Source organism: Porcisia hertigi, chromosome 28, assembly GCF_017918235.1.
Source record: "Porcisia hertigi strain C119 chromosome 28, whole genome shotgun sequence".
NCBI classification, from domain to species: domain Eukaryota; phylum Euglenozoa; class Kinetoplastea; order Trypanosomatida; family Trypanosomatidae; genus Porcisia; species Porcisia hertigi.
In genome coordinates this window covers 715002-732682 of record NC_090587.1, presented here as the reverse complement: position 1 = coordinate 732682, position 17681 = coordinate 715002, and the positions used below count along the sequence as shown (strand labels likewise).

Here is a 17681-nt window from a genome sequence, read left to right as displayed (position 1 = left end):
CCATCCCCTCAAACTCAAACTCAAGAACAACAACAACAACACACACACACACACGCACATGTATGCATGGACGCATAAACCACTCAAATAAACTTAAACAATCCTCGGTTCGTCATTATACCCCCAGGTGTGTGTGTCTCTCTCTATGTGGAGGCTTGTCGAGACTTCTCCCTCCCGGACTCCTCCTGTGAGATAATCATTCCTTATTTTTCTTGCACTCGTCACTTTTTTTTTTTATGGTACAGTGCGAGTGTGAGAACGCACAGCGTGTCTTTTGTGTGAGTGCGCGGGAGGGGGGTGAAGACATTGTGCGGGTAAGACACAGGGTGTTGACATTCATGGCGACAAACCACCAATTCTATATATAGATATATATACTGTGTTTTTCAAATATATGGTAGAGTTATTATTCATCCACCCTCCTCTCTCCACCCTTCACTGTGTCCTTTCTCTACTTTTTGCGTTTGCCCCTCTCGTTACCACCACTTTTAAGCGCACACACATACACAGCCGCCAAAATATTATTGTCGCTGCCTTCGTTTTTTGTTTTCTTGTGCCATTGACACAAACTCTATGACTCTGTTGGTGGTGGTGGTGTCGTTGAAGGAGGAGGGGGAGGGGAGAACGGTGAAGAAAAATCACGAAATGAAAAAAAAAGGAGGACACCTTCCGCTCAACACAGAGCACTGTGCTATTGCCCCGCCCTTCCCATCCGCGATGATTCGCAGTGCTTTTCACTTTTTTCGGGGAATCTTTCGCTTTGACGACTTGACACGCCTACGAGCTGACTTGAGAGTCTTTGCAGCGGCAGCGGGGTCGGCAGGGCGGGCCATCGTAATTTTTGGATCTGTGAGGAACTTGGAGACGGGAATCTTGCGCTTGTGCGTTGCTGGGAATTGTGTCGGCGGCACCTCATCAGCGTCTGCCTGCTCTGCAGCCGCGGCTGCATCTTCAGCGCGAAGGCCAGGGCTATCAGCGTCCATGTGCATGTCCTCATTCTCAACTCTATTGCGTGCTTCTGTCGAGGCGCCAGTGAGGGCATTGTGGCTGCTGGTGATGATGTCACCGTGATCATCATCCGCGTCTGTGAAGCGCAGGAGGCGCACGCCGATCAGGCGTAACTCGGCGTAGTGTAGGAGGTGGGGCTCTAGCAGCTTCTGCGAAGCCTCCAGCCACACTTTGAGATCGTTTGTGTGATATGGGAGCGACACGCTGAACTGCTCGGTGTCGTAGGTACGATACTTGAGCACCAATGTCATCTTGCGCGGTTGCAGATGATCACGGACGCATCGGACATGGCACTGTTCGAGCAACTTACGAAAGAGTCGAGTCAAGGCTTCGGGTGAGGGCAGCGGTTCGCTAAACGAGGTTTCCTTACCAACCGACTGCCGTGTGTGGTGCCTGCGCTGCGAGAAGGTCTCCGCAAGTCCCAATCCTACGCTCAGGTAGTGCGCGAGGGTCTTTTCTCGAAACAGGTACGCCAGGAGGTATTTGTGCTCCAGGAGACCACCGCAGGTGTGGATCTGCAGCGCACCGAGTATCATCTCTTGTGCGTATCCGATGCCAGGGATTTTTCGCAGCGGTATGTCACGCATATAGTCCATGACGTCCTCGCGTGTCAGCAGAGTGATCTCATGCTGACCATTGGGCTTATTCACATTGCTCGCAATCTTGGCCAGAATCGAGGTCGGCCCGATACCACCGCTGCTTGTGAGCTGCGTCTTCAGGAATACTTCGTCACGGAAGTCGTGGGCGATGTCGGACGCGGACACGGCAGGGAATTCCTGCAGGTACTTGGTCACATCCATCGTCAACTCGTCGAGGCCCACGCTAACGAACTGCGCATCGTAGCGGGAGGCAATACTATGTACCCGCGCTGCCTCTCGCTGATAGGCTGGGAAGTCATTCGGCACAATGATGAGGTCGGGGCAGAGCTTCTTGCCAATGAAGCCTGGCATACCAGAGCGCACACCATACTGTCGCGCAATGTAGTTCGTTGTGGAGAGCATCTGCTGAGAACCGACACCGAAGGGCTTGTCTCGCAGGGACGGTGTTTTCTTTTCTTCAACAGCGGCGTAGAACATGTCCATGTCGATGTGAATGTACCGGCGCTGCAGGTCGCGTGTCGCCTCAAGTTCGTGTACCATAGTGTCTACCATGGCTTTGATTCGCTGCATCTCAAATGTGCCGATGGAGTCAAATGATTTGGCTTTTTCCTGCAGCTCCTCGGCCTTGCGACGCCGCGTCTCTTCCAGCCGCTGTTCTTTTAGATAAAAGGCAGTCCCCTTTGAGGCCTCCTGGATGACTTGCTCAACGTAGTCTTTGTCGACCTGCTGCAGCCCGGCCTTGGAGGCATCAAAGTTAAGTTTGCCGGCGCTACGATGGTCGTGGTGCTGCGCACCGTTCAACCCGGTGTGGATCTGGGGGTCATGCGAGTCTTCCGGAGCTGCGCGACCGTGCTCCTCGAGTGCGGCACTGTCGGCCGCGATCTCCGCCGCGTGTGTGTGGCTGTTGAGATTTCGTGCGATAAATGACATGCTAGTGCCAACGCGGGAGGCATCAGATGGCGCAACCACCGTTGCAACTGGGGGCGCTGTGGACTCCTTCGCGACAGCAGGGTGAGGCGCTCGTTTCGCTGCCTGCTTGCTCGCCCGTGCTAGGCTCTTTGAGCTCGCGGCAGCGGTAGCAAAGCGAGAGAGGCGCAACATGATAGACTGGTGAAGGGAGGAGCACGACACAGGGAGAGACAAAGGCTACAACGAGTCTTTTTCTATGCAGCTTACAATGGTGGGCTCTACCACAATACGCACAGGAGCCCACACACTCATGTAGAGCACAAATGAGAGAAGTGCGCCCCCTTTTTTTTTCACACCTCCCCTCTTTCTCTCTCACCCCTCACCACTGAAGTGTGTGTGTGTGTGTGTGTATTGGGGAAAAACAGAAGAATCAAAGAGGGAAAGGGAGGGAGGGAGGGGGGGGGGGAGGGGGTTCGCTGTATATCAGTCTATGGAGAGAGAGTGGAGGAGGGGGAGGGGGGGAAGACAGGCGGTATCTCGGTTATCTCTATCAACAGGGGGGGACGGGGTAATTAGAAAAAAAAAGACGACGTCGACAAATGAGGAGGAAGGGGAAGATGCTCAACACACAAGTGAATGCCGCCAAAGAAGGGGGGGGGGAGGGGAGGGGAGGGGGGCGGGACGAGAAAGGAAGGAGGGGTCGGTGAGGGGCGAACAGAGAGCGCACAAAATTGTGCCTGAGAGAAAGAAGTTCGAAATCGAGCAGGGGAGGAGGGCGAAAGAAGCAGTCGAACAGGCGAGCGGCATTCTTGAAGGGACGTGAAGGCCCTTGGAGCGCAATGCACGCAGGTAGCGCGCGCGACTCACAAAGTAAGCAAGGGTTGTGTGAGAATGACATAATACAGTGTAAGACATGGCGCGATGCAGAGACAAGAGGGCGAATAGTTCAATAGACGGCTCAAGACAGGTACGCTCGCCTATACTGTGAAAAATGAGCTCTTCTGCTCGTGTCTATGGAAGTGGGAGTAATGCCTAATGCAGACAATAATGACCAGTGGTTGAGGCGACTAAGCTTTTAGCCCCAAATGAACGTTTTTTCTTCTTGCTTCTTCCACCTTGTTCCACAGGTTCACTTGTGGACAGATGATCGGGACACGACAGCAGGGGTATCAACAACCTGTCCTCACCCCACACAGCAGACAGGGAGCACTTGCCCTCCCCCCTCATGGTGGAAAAAGAGTGAAACATCCACAACGAAGGAAAAATCGCGGGACTGTAGGGCTACAGATGTCGGGGGTAGGCTCCTGGAAAGCCATTTCCAAGTGAGCAGGCATGTTCTATCCATAAAAAAAAGTAAACCATTAGCAGGATATGCATGCACCTTGTCCTTCGAGGTCTAAATACTGAGATGACGCCGCCCACCGTCCAGTGTGCCCCCCCCCCCCCCTCCCTCCCTCCCCCCCTTTCTGCCCTCTCGCAGGTAACGGGTGGCACGTTTAGTCGAGAGACTGCGTGGAAATATCTCAGTGAGTCGTTTCTGCACTACACGTCTACAGCAAAGACGGCCCCAAAGGCGCACTATCGACCTTTTTTTTTGGGGGGGGAGGAGGGGGGGGGGGAGAGCCTGAAGACATCAGCGCCAATACTGCAGTAGCAGGAGCAGGTCACAAAAGGAGATGGTTATCCATGTGCAAGCTAATAGTTCAGAAATAATGTTTTCACCCGCACCTGCAGCCCCGGAGCTACATCGCGGTGCTCCACCACCCCCCCCTCCACACACACACACGGGGCGCGCCTGCCCACAAAACCGCACGGACACCTTGTGCGCAGTCGGCTGAAGACAGTCCGGGACGAGCTGGACGCATGGCTCCAAGCGGCCCATGCTCATGCCGCGGAAACGGCGGCCCCTCTTCCCACACGCACGGGCGGTGGCCAGGAGATGGGGGATGGGGTGTGGTGGTGGAAGGGGGCGCTAAGGGTAGGACGAGTCCCGGCGCAGTGGAGGGGCCAGCACACGGTACGCGGTGCGAGTCGTCGGTGCCACTCACTCACTACTGCTGCTGCCCAGTGGCTGTTTAGACGACAGGGGAAGTGGAGAGAGCCGTGCACCGTCAGCAGCAGCGGTGTCTCGAACGCACACGTTAAACCTTGTGCAGGCGAGCTGTGTTCCCCCAAAGCGTGTACTGAACTCTTTCGATACAGCCCTATGCTCGTCGCTGTCAGTGCGGGCCTCGGGGATCGCCCAATAAGAGCCATAGCCACCTGCACGACGCTGGGAAGCACTCGTGTGGTCGTTCCTGGGCTGATCGTGAAGGAGGCAGCGTCGCTGAGAGTGTTCAATGTCACCGGGGCATACGGGGCCTGCCTCCGCTTGCCATCCTCATGCAGCTAAGAACAGCCACTCGCGCTTCTTTCCACAGGATGATGGTTACGCCCCCTCTGACACGAGAGCACCCTCACAGCTCAGTGTATCGCAGAGGGTTTGAGCAGTCTGCTACCGCTCTGTGGCATGATCGTGTCTAGCCTGCAGGACACCAACGAAAACCCGCGGGCATGCCCCGTCGTGTATAAACACGCGACTAAGTTGCCGCACGGGGGGAGAGGGGTGGGCAGGCAGCTGCAGATCGATTCGGGACTTATATGCATGTGACGTCCTCTGTTCTTCGGCACCTGAGAGCGTTGCGACAATGCGCTCAAAATCATCTGCTTTACTAGTGTCGCCACCTTTTTTTTTGGGGGGGGGGAAGGAGGGTCCAAGAGGGGTCCAATACCTACGACGAACTTTTTGCACAAGCTGTCCGGTTTCCCCAATGCCACTAGTGGTCCCCTCCCCTCCCCTCTCCCTCCCTCCACCCACTCGTTCTCCGTCGACACCCGAGAACAAATCCGTAACTCAACATTGCACACACACACACACTGAGAGAGAAAGGAATCGCAGTGGGGGGCGAGACATGGAACGAGAAAACAAAAGACGCCTTCAGACCTCAGCGCTGACGTACCCAAAGTCTTCATGAAAGTGTTTTAGTGTTCTCCATGCCGATATGTAACGGCAACACCGGAGCTGAGAAGCGAAAAGACAACGGAGAATCCACACAAACACACGAGAGCTCAATAATATCTTCGATACTCTCACTCTGTGTGTGTGTGTGTGGGGGGGGTGGAGAGGGAGAAGAGAGGGCGCGGCCTCACGGGCTTCTTCACCGCCACACACACACACACACACACACAAACAAAACGAGGGCACCTGAACTCACATTCCAGATGGAGAAGTCATGGCGCGTTGCGGGTATGGCCTCTGCTCCCCCGACTGATTCCTACACACAGCACGCCGCTACTCACTCTACGATGACGACATTATCATCAGCGCTGCTATCGCTGACTATCTCTTCGATTTTTGCCCTCTTCAGCGATTCGGCGGACGCTTTAGTGCGAACGCGAGAAGAGGCAAGCAATGCGGTGCTGCTCTTTGGTTTTATCATCTCCTCCACGTCTGAAAGATGACTCTCGGGGGAAACGATGTGCACGGAGGCGTGTTCGCCATCGCTGTCATCGAGATCGGCCTCGCTACTGCTTCCCACATCTTCGCCACCAGCCTCAACCGGGCGATTTCTTAGAGCCATCGGCCGTCGCTGGTGCGGGCGGTGCAGCACCGTATCTGCGGTGCTCACCGACTGACGGGCAAAGAAATTTGTCAGTGTAGGCTGCGGTGACCCCCAATTGACCATAGAAGGTGTAGTCGACGTGGTCGCACCCCCGCCAGCGCCCGCCTTTTGGTGTTGTCGTCTGAGTTTTTCCAAGCGCACGCCAAGAAGACGAAAATTAGCAAATCCGTCCAACACCGGCAGCAGTATCTCGTCCAGGGCCCGTTGTAGGACTTCGTGGTCATTTGTATATATGTTGAGCGACTTGCTGTACTGCTTCACGTGAAAGCTGCGGTGCTTCACTTTGAGCACCACCTGAGAGGAGAGGAGGCCCTCCGCTAGGAGGGTTTTATGCGACTGGCGCAGGTTGTCGTGGGCGATCGTCTGAAGCTCCATGCGATTCTTTAGTTTTTGGAAGGTCCGTTCATGGCCTACCGATTTGCGTCCACCGTCGTTCTCGTTTGTTTCTTCTTCTCTTGTAGCGACCGTCTTGTCGATGGTCGCTCCTGCTGATGACGACGGCGCTGCATCGAAGGCGTCATACATGCCACCCACGCCCATGGCCGAGGAGAGGAGAAATTCGTACGTCTTCCGTGTCAGGATGTAAAACAGTCGATGCCGTTGCTCGTACACCTCCCCAAGAGTATGGATTCCTAATCCAGCCAGGATGCTCTCCCGCGACTTGCCAATGCCGGGTACCTGGCGCACGGGGATGGGGGCGAGATGATTCATTACGGCTTTGCGATTGAAGAGACGAAGCGCAAACTGACCGTTCGGCTTTTTATAGTTGGACGCCATCTTCGCCAAGGTGGGAGTCGGCGCGATTCCGGCGCTGGCGGTCAACCCAGTTGCCTCGGTGATACGGCGTCGGCACTCCTCGGTGATTCGCTCCGCCACATCAAATCGGTCCGAAAGCGTTATGGCGTCTTTGTGATATTGGCCAATGTAGCCATTAAGGCACATCATGATCTCATCCATGCCAAGCCCCAGTGCGTCAGGGTCGTACTCTCGGACCACATCCTTGAACTTGGAAGACTCGAGTCGATACGCTGCGAAGTCGGTGGGCACAATGACGAGTTGGGGGCAAAGTTGCATTCCAATAAACCCGGGCATCCCTGAGCGCACGCCGTAGCGTCGGGCTACGTAGTTCGTGGTTGACAACATCGCCATGCTTCCGATGCCAAGCGGAACCTCTGCGTACTGAGGGTTTTTTTTCATCTCGACGGCAGCGTAGAACATGTCCATGTCCACGTGAACAAAAATAAAGTCAAAGCTTCGATGCAGCTCAAGGCTGGCCTCGAGGTTTCTCACGTCGCGCTCCATCTGCCGGTACACGTCGGGTCGACTTCGAACGCTCGCCTCATACTGTCGAGCCTTTACCAACAGCCCCTCGATTTGCCGTTGCCGCTGCTGCGCCTTTCGTTCCTCGTTCATGTAAAAACTTGAGTTCTTGGAAAGCTCATTGATGAGGGCTTCTGTCTTCTCCTTGTCGACAGACTGAAGACCGGCCTTTGTATTGTTGAAGTGCATGACGCTTGGCGTTGTTGTAGCAGTGGTGCTGGCAGAATTCGGGTGGAAAAAGGCGTGCGAGGTCCTACTCGGCTCTCGGGGGCGCGAGACGCTGCTCACCGACGCTGGCGTTGGGCTCAGCAGGCCGTTGTGAGGACCGTCTGAATCGTCACCACCGCCGTCGTTTAAGTGCCCGTGTTTATCGTGGCCAGTTTGGCTAGAGCGGTCAGCTGTGTGCACGCCAGGCAACACTGGCGTTCTGGAACGAGTTGCTACCGGCTTCCGTGACATCTCTGGCATAGTGTAGACCCGTCGCGTTGGTTCCAACGAGACGGTCGCTGAGGTGAGGGTGCTGTGGTAGGAAATCCGCGGAGGTGGAGTCTCATCCTCGATCTGCACCTCACGAGTGTGTGAGGGTGTCGGCGTGCATGCGGCATGTTCGACATTCATTCTTCAAGTTATCCGTTATATTGACAACCAGGTGTCTGGATAACGCTGTGTGTCTAACCTTGGCTATGCCATCCCTTCCCGTGGCTGTGCGTGGGTGAGCATGTGATGGTACGAGAGTAGGATCAGCGCTGTATTGCAGTTCGAAAAAGATATCGCAATACACAAATATAAACATATAAGCAGTAGAGAGTGTATGCGGAGTGCAGAGGAGTGGCTACTATTAAGCGTTTAGGAGCCTCCATACACACAAAAGTACGGCTCAGCGTCATGGGACGAAGCGGCATCTCCCCTCCCCCCCTCTAAACCCGTTCGGCTCTGGCCGAGCGGGCGACCACCGAGATGCTAAAAGGCATCACAGTGGCAGAAGCGGGACTGCTCCATCTTTGTTTCTGCGCTTGATGAAAACAACGTTTCTTGGCTACGTGTAGGTGTGAGGGGTGGGTGAAGTGAGAGTGGCACGCGCGCACTCCCCCTCCACGAAAAAAAAAAAGTGTGAAAATAAGATTGAAAGAAACGACCATATGGCACAACTTCCCTCCTCCTCCTCTTCTTCCCCTCTCCTCTCCTCTCCCCTCCCCCACACCATTGCGAAGATAGAGATTTATAGCAAACTTTTCACTGGTTTGCCTGCTTCATACCACGTGAGATTTCATTGACCGACGGAGCTGTCGAAGCCGTCATGTTCGGGGGAGGGGGGATGGGGATATACGACGGCGTTGGGGGTTGTGGTGTGTCATGCCACCAGATGTGGGGGCATGGCTGCTTAGCCTCAGACTGCCAGGGATATGCTTTGGGGGCGGCTGGAGCCGTTTGCCCCACACTGTGCACCTGCGCGGTGCACTGTCATCCAGTATAGACCCGGAGGAGGAGGGGGGCGGGGGAGGTTGACTCGGGCTCATAGCGCACCGCAGAGGCTGGCAGTGTGCAAGGCCACATTTCACACATCAATGTAGGGGCTCGAGAAGGCAGGGTGTTGCCGCCATGCCGAGCGTTTAGCTGTCAGTGCAAGTAGTGCGGCACAGGGGCATGGACACAGGTCAATGGGCAGCTCGGTGGTGTGGCGTGGCACTCCCTGTCGCAGCCCGCGCCCTCACAGCTGCTGCTAAGCCTCATCAACGGCTGCTGTGCGGACTATTGCAGAAGCTCACTGGTGGGTCTGACGTAGGGGGCTTGCGCGCTGGCGACGAGACGGGAGCGGTGGTGTTCATCTGCTCCAGATCTGCTAGCGGAGTCAGGAAGCGCTGGGTGGTTGAGCGTAGGTTGGTTGGGATGATGACACGGTGAGTCGGCCCAGGGTGAAAGAAGCGACAGGAGCTGCCACGATTGCAGCTGCCATTTATGAAATGCCGACAAACATTTTTACAGCTGGTGTGGTCGACACGCCCGGGCAGCCGGCTCGCACTTCTTTGGTTCGTGTTGAAGCTTTGCCCGCAAAGGTGTGCTGCGCCGCTTCCCCGTGACTCTGGGCAGTTTTGCACCTCAGTCCACCTACCGCTTATTTGGCTCAATGGCTCGAATTCAACGGCGTTGAGGTCCTCGCCAGCAATAATGTTGGCCGTGGCGTGGTAGGGCGCATGTGCGAGCTCGCGCCGGCTCGTTATCGAGTTCATCAGCGACGCCAACCTCGGCGACGTTATCCTGGAGGTTTCAGACCCCGTCGTCACCTGCGGGAGGAGGAGGACGTTTTCGTGGTTAATTCGGTGGTTTGTTTTGTCACACGGCTCAGCGGAGCGAATGGGTGACTCGATCGAAGGGTGTGTGTGGAACATTTGAAAGGGGGAGGGGGAGGGGCACACGGTGATGAAAGAAATACGAAAGCGACGTGACACACGCACAGGCACACACACTGCCCCTGCAGAGACACGCAACAAAACACTTCTGCGCGTACCGTGTGCAACGAGGCTAAGAAACAAAAAAGGTGGGGGAGATCTCAAAGAATAACAAAATAATCGAGGACTTGCAATCACAAATAAAATGCAAAACGCACACACAAGAAATCTGGGAGAGAGAGCACAGCTTAGCAAACAAAAACCCACGCGGAAACTGCGCGGGTGTCAACCGAACGAATCGAAGGGATACAAAGAGAGAGAGGAGGCGGGGTGGGAGGGAGGGAGAGGGGGGAGGGAGGGGAGTTCTTTCTTAGTGACTTCTTCAGCTCCCCCCTTTTTTTTCAGTTGCTGCTGTTGTACCGTCAGTGGTTGTCCCGCAGCGCTAGCTTACAGATACACTATACAAACAAATGCATGTGTATGCACACGCACACACATAGAAATCGAACCAAAAAAATATAAAAAAAAATGATGCGAAGACGTCGGATAACTCAAAGAAAAAAAGGGTGAAAACAGAGAAACGAGAAAACAAAAACAACAACAACCACGGAAAAACTCGACAGATATCGCGATAAAAACAGCCACAAAAAAAAGGGGAAACAAACACGAATACACACACCGTCGAGCCTGCGCTTCAGGAAAAAAGACAAAAGGGAGGGGGAGGAGAGGCGTGCGCTCACGGATTGAATCACGTTGAGAGTAGCACAAGATTTGTGCCCGTGCGTGCACCTTTCTTTGTCCTGGGGCAGGAGCCCAGCCACGTCGAAACGCTCTGAAGGTGAAGATGGCTTTGGCGGGGGCGAGGGGGTGTTGTCTGTGGTTGTATTTGACGGAGAAAACAACACAGAAGGGAGGGGAACAGCTCCGACTTGGAAACAGCGAGAAAAAAGAAAAATATCCCAAAATGCCAACAGCAAAAGGATTGACCACCGATGATGATGAGAAAAAAAAAGGAAAAAAAGAATAAACCAAGGCAGGCAGCGAGTGACAGACGTGCACCCACGCACTGAGGCGTTCGTAGAAGGGAAAAGAAACAAGCGCCAGACGCACACGCACAGATGCAGATGCAGACAAAACAGGCGAATGCAGACACGGTTCGGTCTAAAAGAGCAAAGCCCTGTTCGCACGCAGAGTTGCAAAGTGGATGTGTTTCTGTGAAATGCGAATAATACAAATTCTAATTTTAACCGGTTACTGTGCGTTGTCTTTTGTTGTTGTTGTTCGTCTAATCTCCCTTTTGCCGCAGACCCAACTCACAGAAGAGTGTGTTGAATTATCAATGTACACACAGATATACATACATATATACATATATCAAACAACGAGCGAGGAAAGACAACGAGGTGTGTGTGTGTGTGGAGGAGGGCGGGGGGGGGGGGGGGAAGGGGAACAAGAAGAAAGGATGAAGAGTGAGGTGTGGGTGTGCGCTGGAAGGCTACTTTTGCGTGATACGAGAATGAGCAAGAAAAATGACGTCCAGGGGTCGCGCGAGGTGTTGGTGTACAAGGGAGGTGAAGCGAAATGATACGAGGCAATACGAGGCCGGCAGGGGAGGAGGAGGGGGGGGGAAGGGGGACATACAACAGTCAAATTTGATGAAAAAATAAGAAGTTTGCAGTTGAAAACAGTGCGGCTGCAAACATACTGAAGAGAAACCGACACGGACAGCGCTGGTGTGTGTGTGTGTGTGTGGGAGGTTAGTGTGTGTTTACACACACGCACACAAAATTTGTGTGTATTTCCCACAAGAAAAAAAAATGTTTCCGAGCTTTGCGTTATGGGCGTGCACACAAATGCGTGTACCAGCAAAAAAGAAAACAAAGTAATTCACACGGGTGACAGCTGAAGGACTTCTGGAGAGCACAACGAGATGCAGCGCGGCCTACTCTTTGTTCTCCCTTCCGTTGAAAATGATAAAGCGAGAGGGAGAGAGGACGATATCCAGAGTATGACGGGATAGGGGGTGGGTGAGAAAGAAAAACCGCAGACCGTGTGCGCGTCTGCGGCTGCCCGTTTGCGTGTTTGTGAATCTGGGAGCCGAAAAAAAAACAAAACACAGAAAACACGAGGTGAGCAGTAGAGTGGGAGTCTAGGGAGAAAGCGGTCAAAAATGGACACAGTGTGACGACGACCAAACAGAGAACAGAGCTTATTTTAAAAGAAGCAAGACGATTCGAAAGGGGAATACGCACAGACGCACGAGCTCCAAACACTGCAAGAAAGTCACAGTCGAATCAGCAGAGGTGACAAACGACCTCCATCCGACACACACACACACACAGTGAGGGACAGGGAATGACGCGACTGATCTGTATGGAGAGGCAGAGGGGGGGGGGGGGAGGGAAGGAGCACGAGGGATGCGGCAAGGGATTCCGTAATACGAAAAAGGGACAGAAAAAAAAAGGATGAGACCGATCGACAGGGAGAAAAGAGGGTGGGGGAGGGGGAGGGAGGGGGAGCGAGAGGGAGCGGGCACTAGGGGGCTTAGAGGGGTGTCTATATGTGAGCTCGTGTGGCACGCACAAATGTTGTTAGCAGGTGAGAAGCCCCCAAGTAACGGCAAAGAGAAGGAATCTGGTGATGCCGTCAAACACACAAACACACACTAACTGCCGCACAGCGACACCAAGCGACTTCCAGAAGTAAGGGGGTGACCGCAGCCAGACGGCGACCTTTCGTGTGTGTGCGTGAATTTCCGCAGCTGTGGTTGTCTTGGGCGAGTATATCCTGAGTGGGTAGCCCTGATGTTGTTCTTTGCTTTACTCCCCGTAACAGTCGCTGGCCAGAAAAGAAGGAGGTTGGGCCTTTTTTTTTCGGGGTGGGGGGCGTTGTGTTTTCTTCCCTTTTAATCGAGAGAAGTGGTGTTAGCGCGAATTTGTGGGTGGGTTCTCTGCGGCGGTGGCGGCGGTGCGTGTGGGTAGGCGGCGGTGCGTGTGGGGGGGGGGGGGGCGAGTGGGGGTGTGGTGGTGCCTTTTTTTTATATGCGTTCGATTCGGTAGAGAGCTAAACAAAGATCAACGTGCATACAAACATACATACACATATACTGTAAAATAGAAGGCAATCACCAAATAATGAGTTCGTGAACACCACCACTTCACACACACACACACACACACACGGGTGAAAAAAAAAGATGGAGCTGTTTAATGGCTTGGCTGTGAGTCGCGGAGGGGGGGGGGCCAGACATCCACACAGATGTGCGGGAAGTGTAAGGCAGTGGAGACGCGTATGCCGGCGCGTTGAGTGAAAAAAAGGGGGGAGTGGGAACGGAGTGAGAATGACGTGAGGGGGGTACAGGACTGATGCAGCTGCACGACCACCCGATGCATTGACAAATCACGATCGGACCGCCCCCAAGATGATGTGGGGGCACAAACACGCTGTCCGGTTGTAATGGTCGCCGGATATTCACACCGCTGCGACCGTGGCGAAGTAGCGCCTGCTCACCGCATGCTCACGCCGCACCTGCGCGTAACAGCGTACAGTTGACTCTCTGTGTGTATTTTTTGTTTTGCCGCGAAAGGAGGGGCGTTCAAGTGGGGGATAAAAGGGGGACTTCCTCTTCTCCAAGTCAAGCCCAACGCTGGCCCTCACACCTGCCTTAGCCAACTCCCTCACAGAAGGTGATAAAAGCAATCCGCAGACGGAAGTGTGTGTGTGTGTGGGGGGGGTATAGGGCCCAGTGTGACTGTGCTAAGCTCACACTGCTACGCAGTCCACCCCATACCCAACGCAAAATGGGTCACAGCAGACAGTATAGGACAGCGATCACAAAACGCATTACAAGGTAGTGATACCTCCCCGCTGACCACACACACACACACTCTACACACACAGGTGCGCACCGATGTAGGTGTCTCTACGTTGGCCAGTAAGAACAGACCACCACAGCAGTCGTGGAGGGGGGCACGCCGCACAGGATACGAGCCACACTTTCCCTCAGCTCTCCTATTGTGGACACTAAGCACATCAGTCGAGCCCTCACCCCACCCCATATCACCCACCGGTCTATCACGCGGTGTGCAGCAGCGGTGCACCCGCGGAAAAGGCAGTGTACGTCCAACCACCTTCAAATAGCCTCTGCCTGAGACTCCAACACACACACACCCGTCGGAGATCCCATCGGACGGGCCTCCCAGAGTGCCAGTGAGCAGTCCAAGCCAGGTGAGTTGCGTTCTTTCCAATAAAGCATTTTATATGCGTTGATGATGCTGGTACAAGCCACGGGGAATTACCCCGACCTCATCCGCTTCTCCCCCCCCCCTAATCACCAGAAACGCAGAAACATGCGCATAAATGAGGGGGGAACACATCGAGGGAGGCACCACCCCGCCAAATAAAAAAGAAATGGGGCGCAGGGGTAAACCCATATTGACCCGTCTAGAGCAACACGAAAGGGGAACAGAAATGTGCGCCCATTGGGTGGCCAACATACCCCACGCACAAAAAAATAGAGCACACATGTAATCGGGATAACTGCGATGGGGATATTTGGGCGCTGATCATGCCCATGCGGTGCATGGCAAAGGGATTGTGCTGGAGTAAGACATATGCATACAGACAGCCGGTTTCTATGTGTGGGCACACACCAATGAGAACTGAGCCCCGTATACTTCCCCCCCCCTCGCGCAAAAAAAAAGAAAGTAGGCGAGGGTGAAGGGCGTCAAACCACCGGTGCGGAGGTCGACAGAAGTAAATAACCCAAGAGAGCCCTTTCCGGGCGTTGGCCGTTGGGTGGTACTTTCGCTCTCAGCGGCAGTGCTGGTGGCGATTCGCGAGACTTGAGGGAATGGCGAAAAGGGCTGCGACACCGAGAAGATTAAGAACCCATGATGTGAGGTTAAGCCCGAAGCCGACTCCATATACGAGCCCCATCATGCTGCAGGGGCGAGCCTTGTGGATTACGGTCACCACTACCCAAGATATCAGCTGTGTGACGACCCCCACACACCCGAGAGAACCGACGACGATGCGGGACCTAGAGAAGACATTGTGCGATGCCTCACGAAAGCAGCACACAACGACGGCGACAGCCGCAAGGTTTGCCAAGTAAACAAAAAGCGTGATGATGGAAAAGGCGGCGCCCGCGCCAAGATTATCACGGACGCTCGTGCAGGGGTAGAACGCTCGCCTGAGCTTGTAGGCAGCGCCGTCACAGTCTTCCTTATATCCCCAGTACGTTAAACACGCCTTTTCCCCCACGTCGAGCTGTGACGTCGGGATCGACGCAATCAGCAGTACAAGCGACAGAAAGAGCATGCAAAGATAGGAGGAGACGCGAATATCCGCCACCATGAGATACGCGCAGCCCCTTTCCACCACATTAGGTGGCATCACCCCATCCCCCTTCGTCGACGTAGCAGCGGCGCGACTTCCCGGGTGGTAAGCCAAACTGGGGTCAAGGCGGGGGAAGATGTAGGACGCGAGAGAGCAGTCCGCGTCGGCTTTGCGGGGCTCCTGCAGCAGGTTGGTGGGCGCGCTAGCACGAGCCGAATTTCCACTGCGGAAGTATTCGGGGCGCACTGCCGTCCCCCGGTTCATCGAGCTTGGCGAGAACTGATCCTGCATCTCGTCGTCGTCAAACTCGCCAGCGCGACTTCCAGCACTCTGCCGCTCCCCGCGTTTTCCCAAAGTTCTGGATGCCGCCGCACCTACTTCCTCGCGCTCGCCATTTCGCGCAGGGGAGGCATCAGCAGGTAGTGCGGCAGGCGAAGCCGCGCCGCTGCGGCCTTTCGCAGTCGAGCGAGCTGCGCTCGGGGAGTGGTTGTGACGGAGGTCGTCGCGGGCACTCACCCCATCGGTGACAATCCGAGGAGGGCTTACCGCGGCCTCGATCCCAGCACACTCTGCTGGCGGCTTCAACGCAGTAGCCGGCGTTGGCTGCGCTGCAGATCCAGCAGTCTCTATTGAAGGACTTGAGGCGTCCGCACGCACCACCACAGTGAGAGGGCCCGCCTTTTCTTCGCCAACACCCCCCGACTCTGCCCGGTGTTCCGATTCGGACTCGGACTTGAGCTCAAGATCGTTGGTACCGTCATAGCGGTCGATCCTCCCTGTTGGCCCTGCCACGGAGGCAGGCACCCCACGAGCTGCAGGGTCAACGTGTTGTGCTGATAACGTAATGGGTGGAGGCCTTGAGTTGTACTGCATGTCGTTGACATCGACGTGCTCGTCGCCGGAAAAGGAGGAGACGTCGTCGAACATTTTTCCTCGCGTAGCGTGAGACATCCAAACTGAGGGCTTGGGGCGACCGGCGCCTCTTCTTGTATTGTGTTTCCCGATTGTCTATGGATGGGATATGCCCATCGTGCAGGTGGCAGCGCTTGGGAACTTGCCCGTACTAGGCTGGCCTGAGTAAGAACACCGGTGATGAGCAGGGTACCCTGAGAGCAGGAGGGTTCAAGGAGAGACGCGGAGACCAATCGAAAAGAAGTAAACCAAAGAGGCGAGAACACATTAGAATCCCATGCAATCATGTCAACGGTGCCGATCGTAGAGTTGTGCGGCACGCAGTAATTTGGACTCACCGCACAGCATAGCGGAGGGTGTCACAGCTCGCACACAGAGACGCTTCCACAGCCGTATTTGTCTCCTGCGCGTGTGATGGGGTTGGTGGGGAGAGGGGGTGAGACGTCAGCGGCGTACACCCCTTTCCCACCTCACAGGGCGAAACAAGAAGATGTAAAGATGCGATAAATAAACGAGGCGCGACCGCCATGACATGACAAAGGCGAGGGTGGTGGTGGGCGTGCTTGTGGGAGGGTGGGTGGGGACGCAGAGATGTGCAGAGCAAGAGGGGATAGGGACAGACTTGCAACGCACGCCGTGTGCATGCGCAGGAGAGATACGCGACCAGAGCACAGCTCAATGAGACAGAAGAAAACGCCTTTTCCCTCCCCTCCTTCCTCCCCCCCCTCGCTCTCTACCGCATATTTGTAGGGCTTCCCACATGACGACCCGTGCGCCAGAAGAAAAACAAACCAAAGAAGTGGTGATCACGCAACGGACACCCAGACTAACACGCATAGATAGAGAGAAACAATGAGGGAGGCAAAGGGAAGGTGAGGGGCAAATAGAGGGCGGAGAAGTCGTCTACACAGAGCGACATCGAAGAAAAACTGACATGGTGGTCGATGTGGATGCTTGAGTGGTGAGGAATCACTGTGATCAGACAACATCGACGCCCCACAACAAACAAAAAAGGAGAGAGCAGCGCACACTCGCAGCCACCACTTCCAACGGAGGCCCCCCACAGAGCTTGAAAGGAGAAAAGCTACTAAAAGAAAATACGCACAGATGATGTGTTGGAACACTATTCAAAGTACAAACCCCTCCCTCCCCCCGAAAAAAGATTTGCGTTGTGGGGGAGGTTTGGGGAGGGGATAAACACTTCTATGTGAATGCATACATTATATATATATATATATATATGGTTGGAATCCAACAAGTCTACGGGAGTGGCATTGGTGTCCATTCTTGTATGCTGGGAGGGTACCGGAGATAGGGGGAGGGGCGAGGCAAGCGCAACATCTGTGCATGACCAAGTGGATATATTTTGGGGGCAAACGCCCCGGACCCGTGCAATCGGCCAATCGTTTACAACAGAGCCGATACGGGGTACTTTTCTGCGCTGCTACTTTGCCGTCGCAACGCGTGGACGTCTTACGTGCGATGAACGCCCCGCTTATTTTTTCGGGTGTGTGTATGTGTGTCTGGGGGGGAGAGGGAGAAAA

General features: G+C 54.7%; 4 protein-coding genes across 4 annotated transcripts; all 4 read right to left on the bottom strand.

The window, feature by feature from the left end:
- Window positions 1–734: 734 nt before the first annotated feature.
- Window positions 735–2708, bottom strand: JKF63_03564 (uncharacterized protein; the record flags this gene model as incomplete). Its single annotated transcript, XM_067899566.1, has 1 exon — window positions 735–2708. The coding sequence occupies one exon, from the start codon at window positions 2706–2708 to the stop codon at window positions 735–737; it is 1974 nt and encodes a 657-aa protein (XP_067755805.1).
- Window positions 2709–5851: 3143 nt separating this feature from the next.
- On the bottom strand, window positions 5852–8116 carry JKF63_03563 (uncharacterized protein; the record flags this gene model as incomplete). The annotated part of the gene is made up of 1 exon (XM_067899565.1): window positions 5852–8116. One exon carries the CDS (start codon window positions 8114–8116, stop codon window positions 5852–5854), a length of 2265 nt encoding a protein of 754 aa, XP_067755804.1.
- A 1112-nt stretch (window positions 8117–9228) lies between these two features.
- Window positions 9229–9726, bottom strand: JKF63_03562 (uncharacterized protein; the record flags this gene model as incomplete). The annotated part of the gene is made up of 1 exon (XM_067899564.1): window positions 9229–9726. One exon carries the CDS (start codon window positions 9724–9726, stop codon window positions 9229–9231), a length of 498 nt encoding a protein of 165 aa, XP_067755803.1.
- Window positions 9727–14697: 4971 nt separating this feature from the next.
- Window positions 14698–16152, bottom strand: JKF63_03561 (uncharacterized protein; the record flags this gene model as incomplete). Its single annotated transcript, XM_067899563.1, has 1 exon — window positions 14698–16152. The coding sequence occupies one exon, from the start codon at window positions 16150–16152 to the stop codon at window positions 14698–14700; it is 1455 nt and encodes a 484-aa protein (XP_067755802.1).
- Window positions 16153–17681: the final 1529 nt, after the last annotated feature.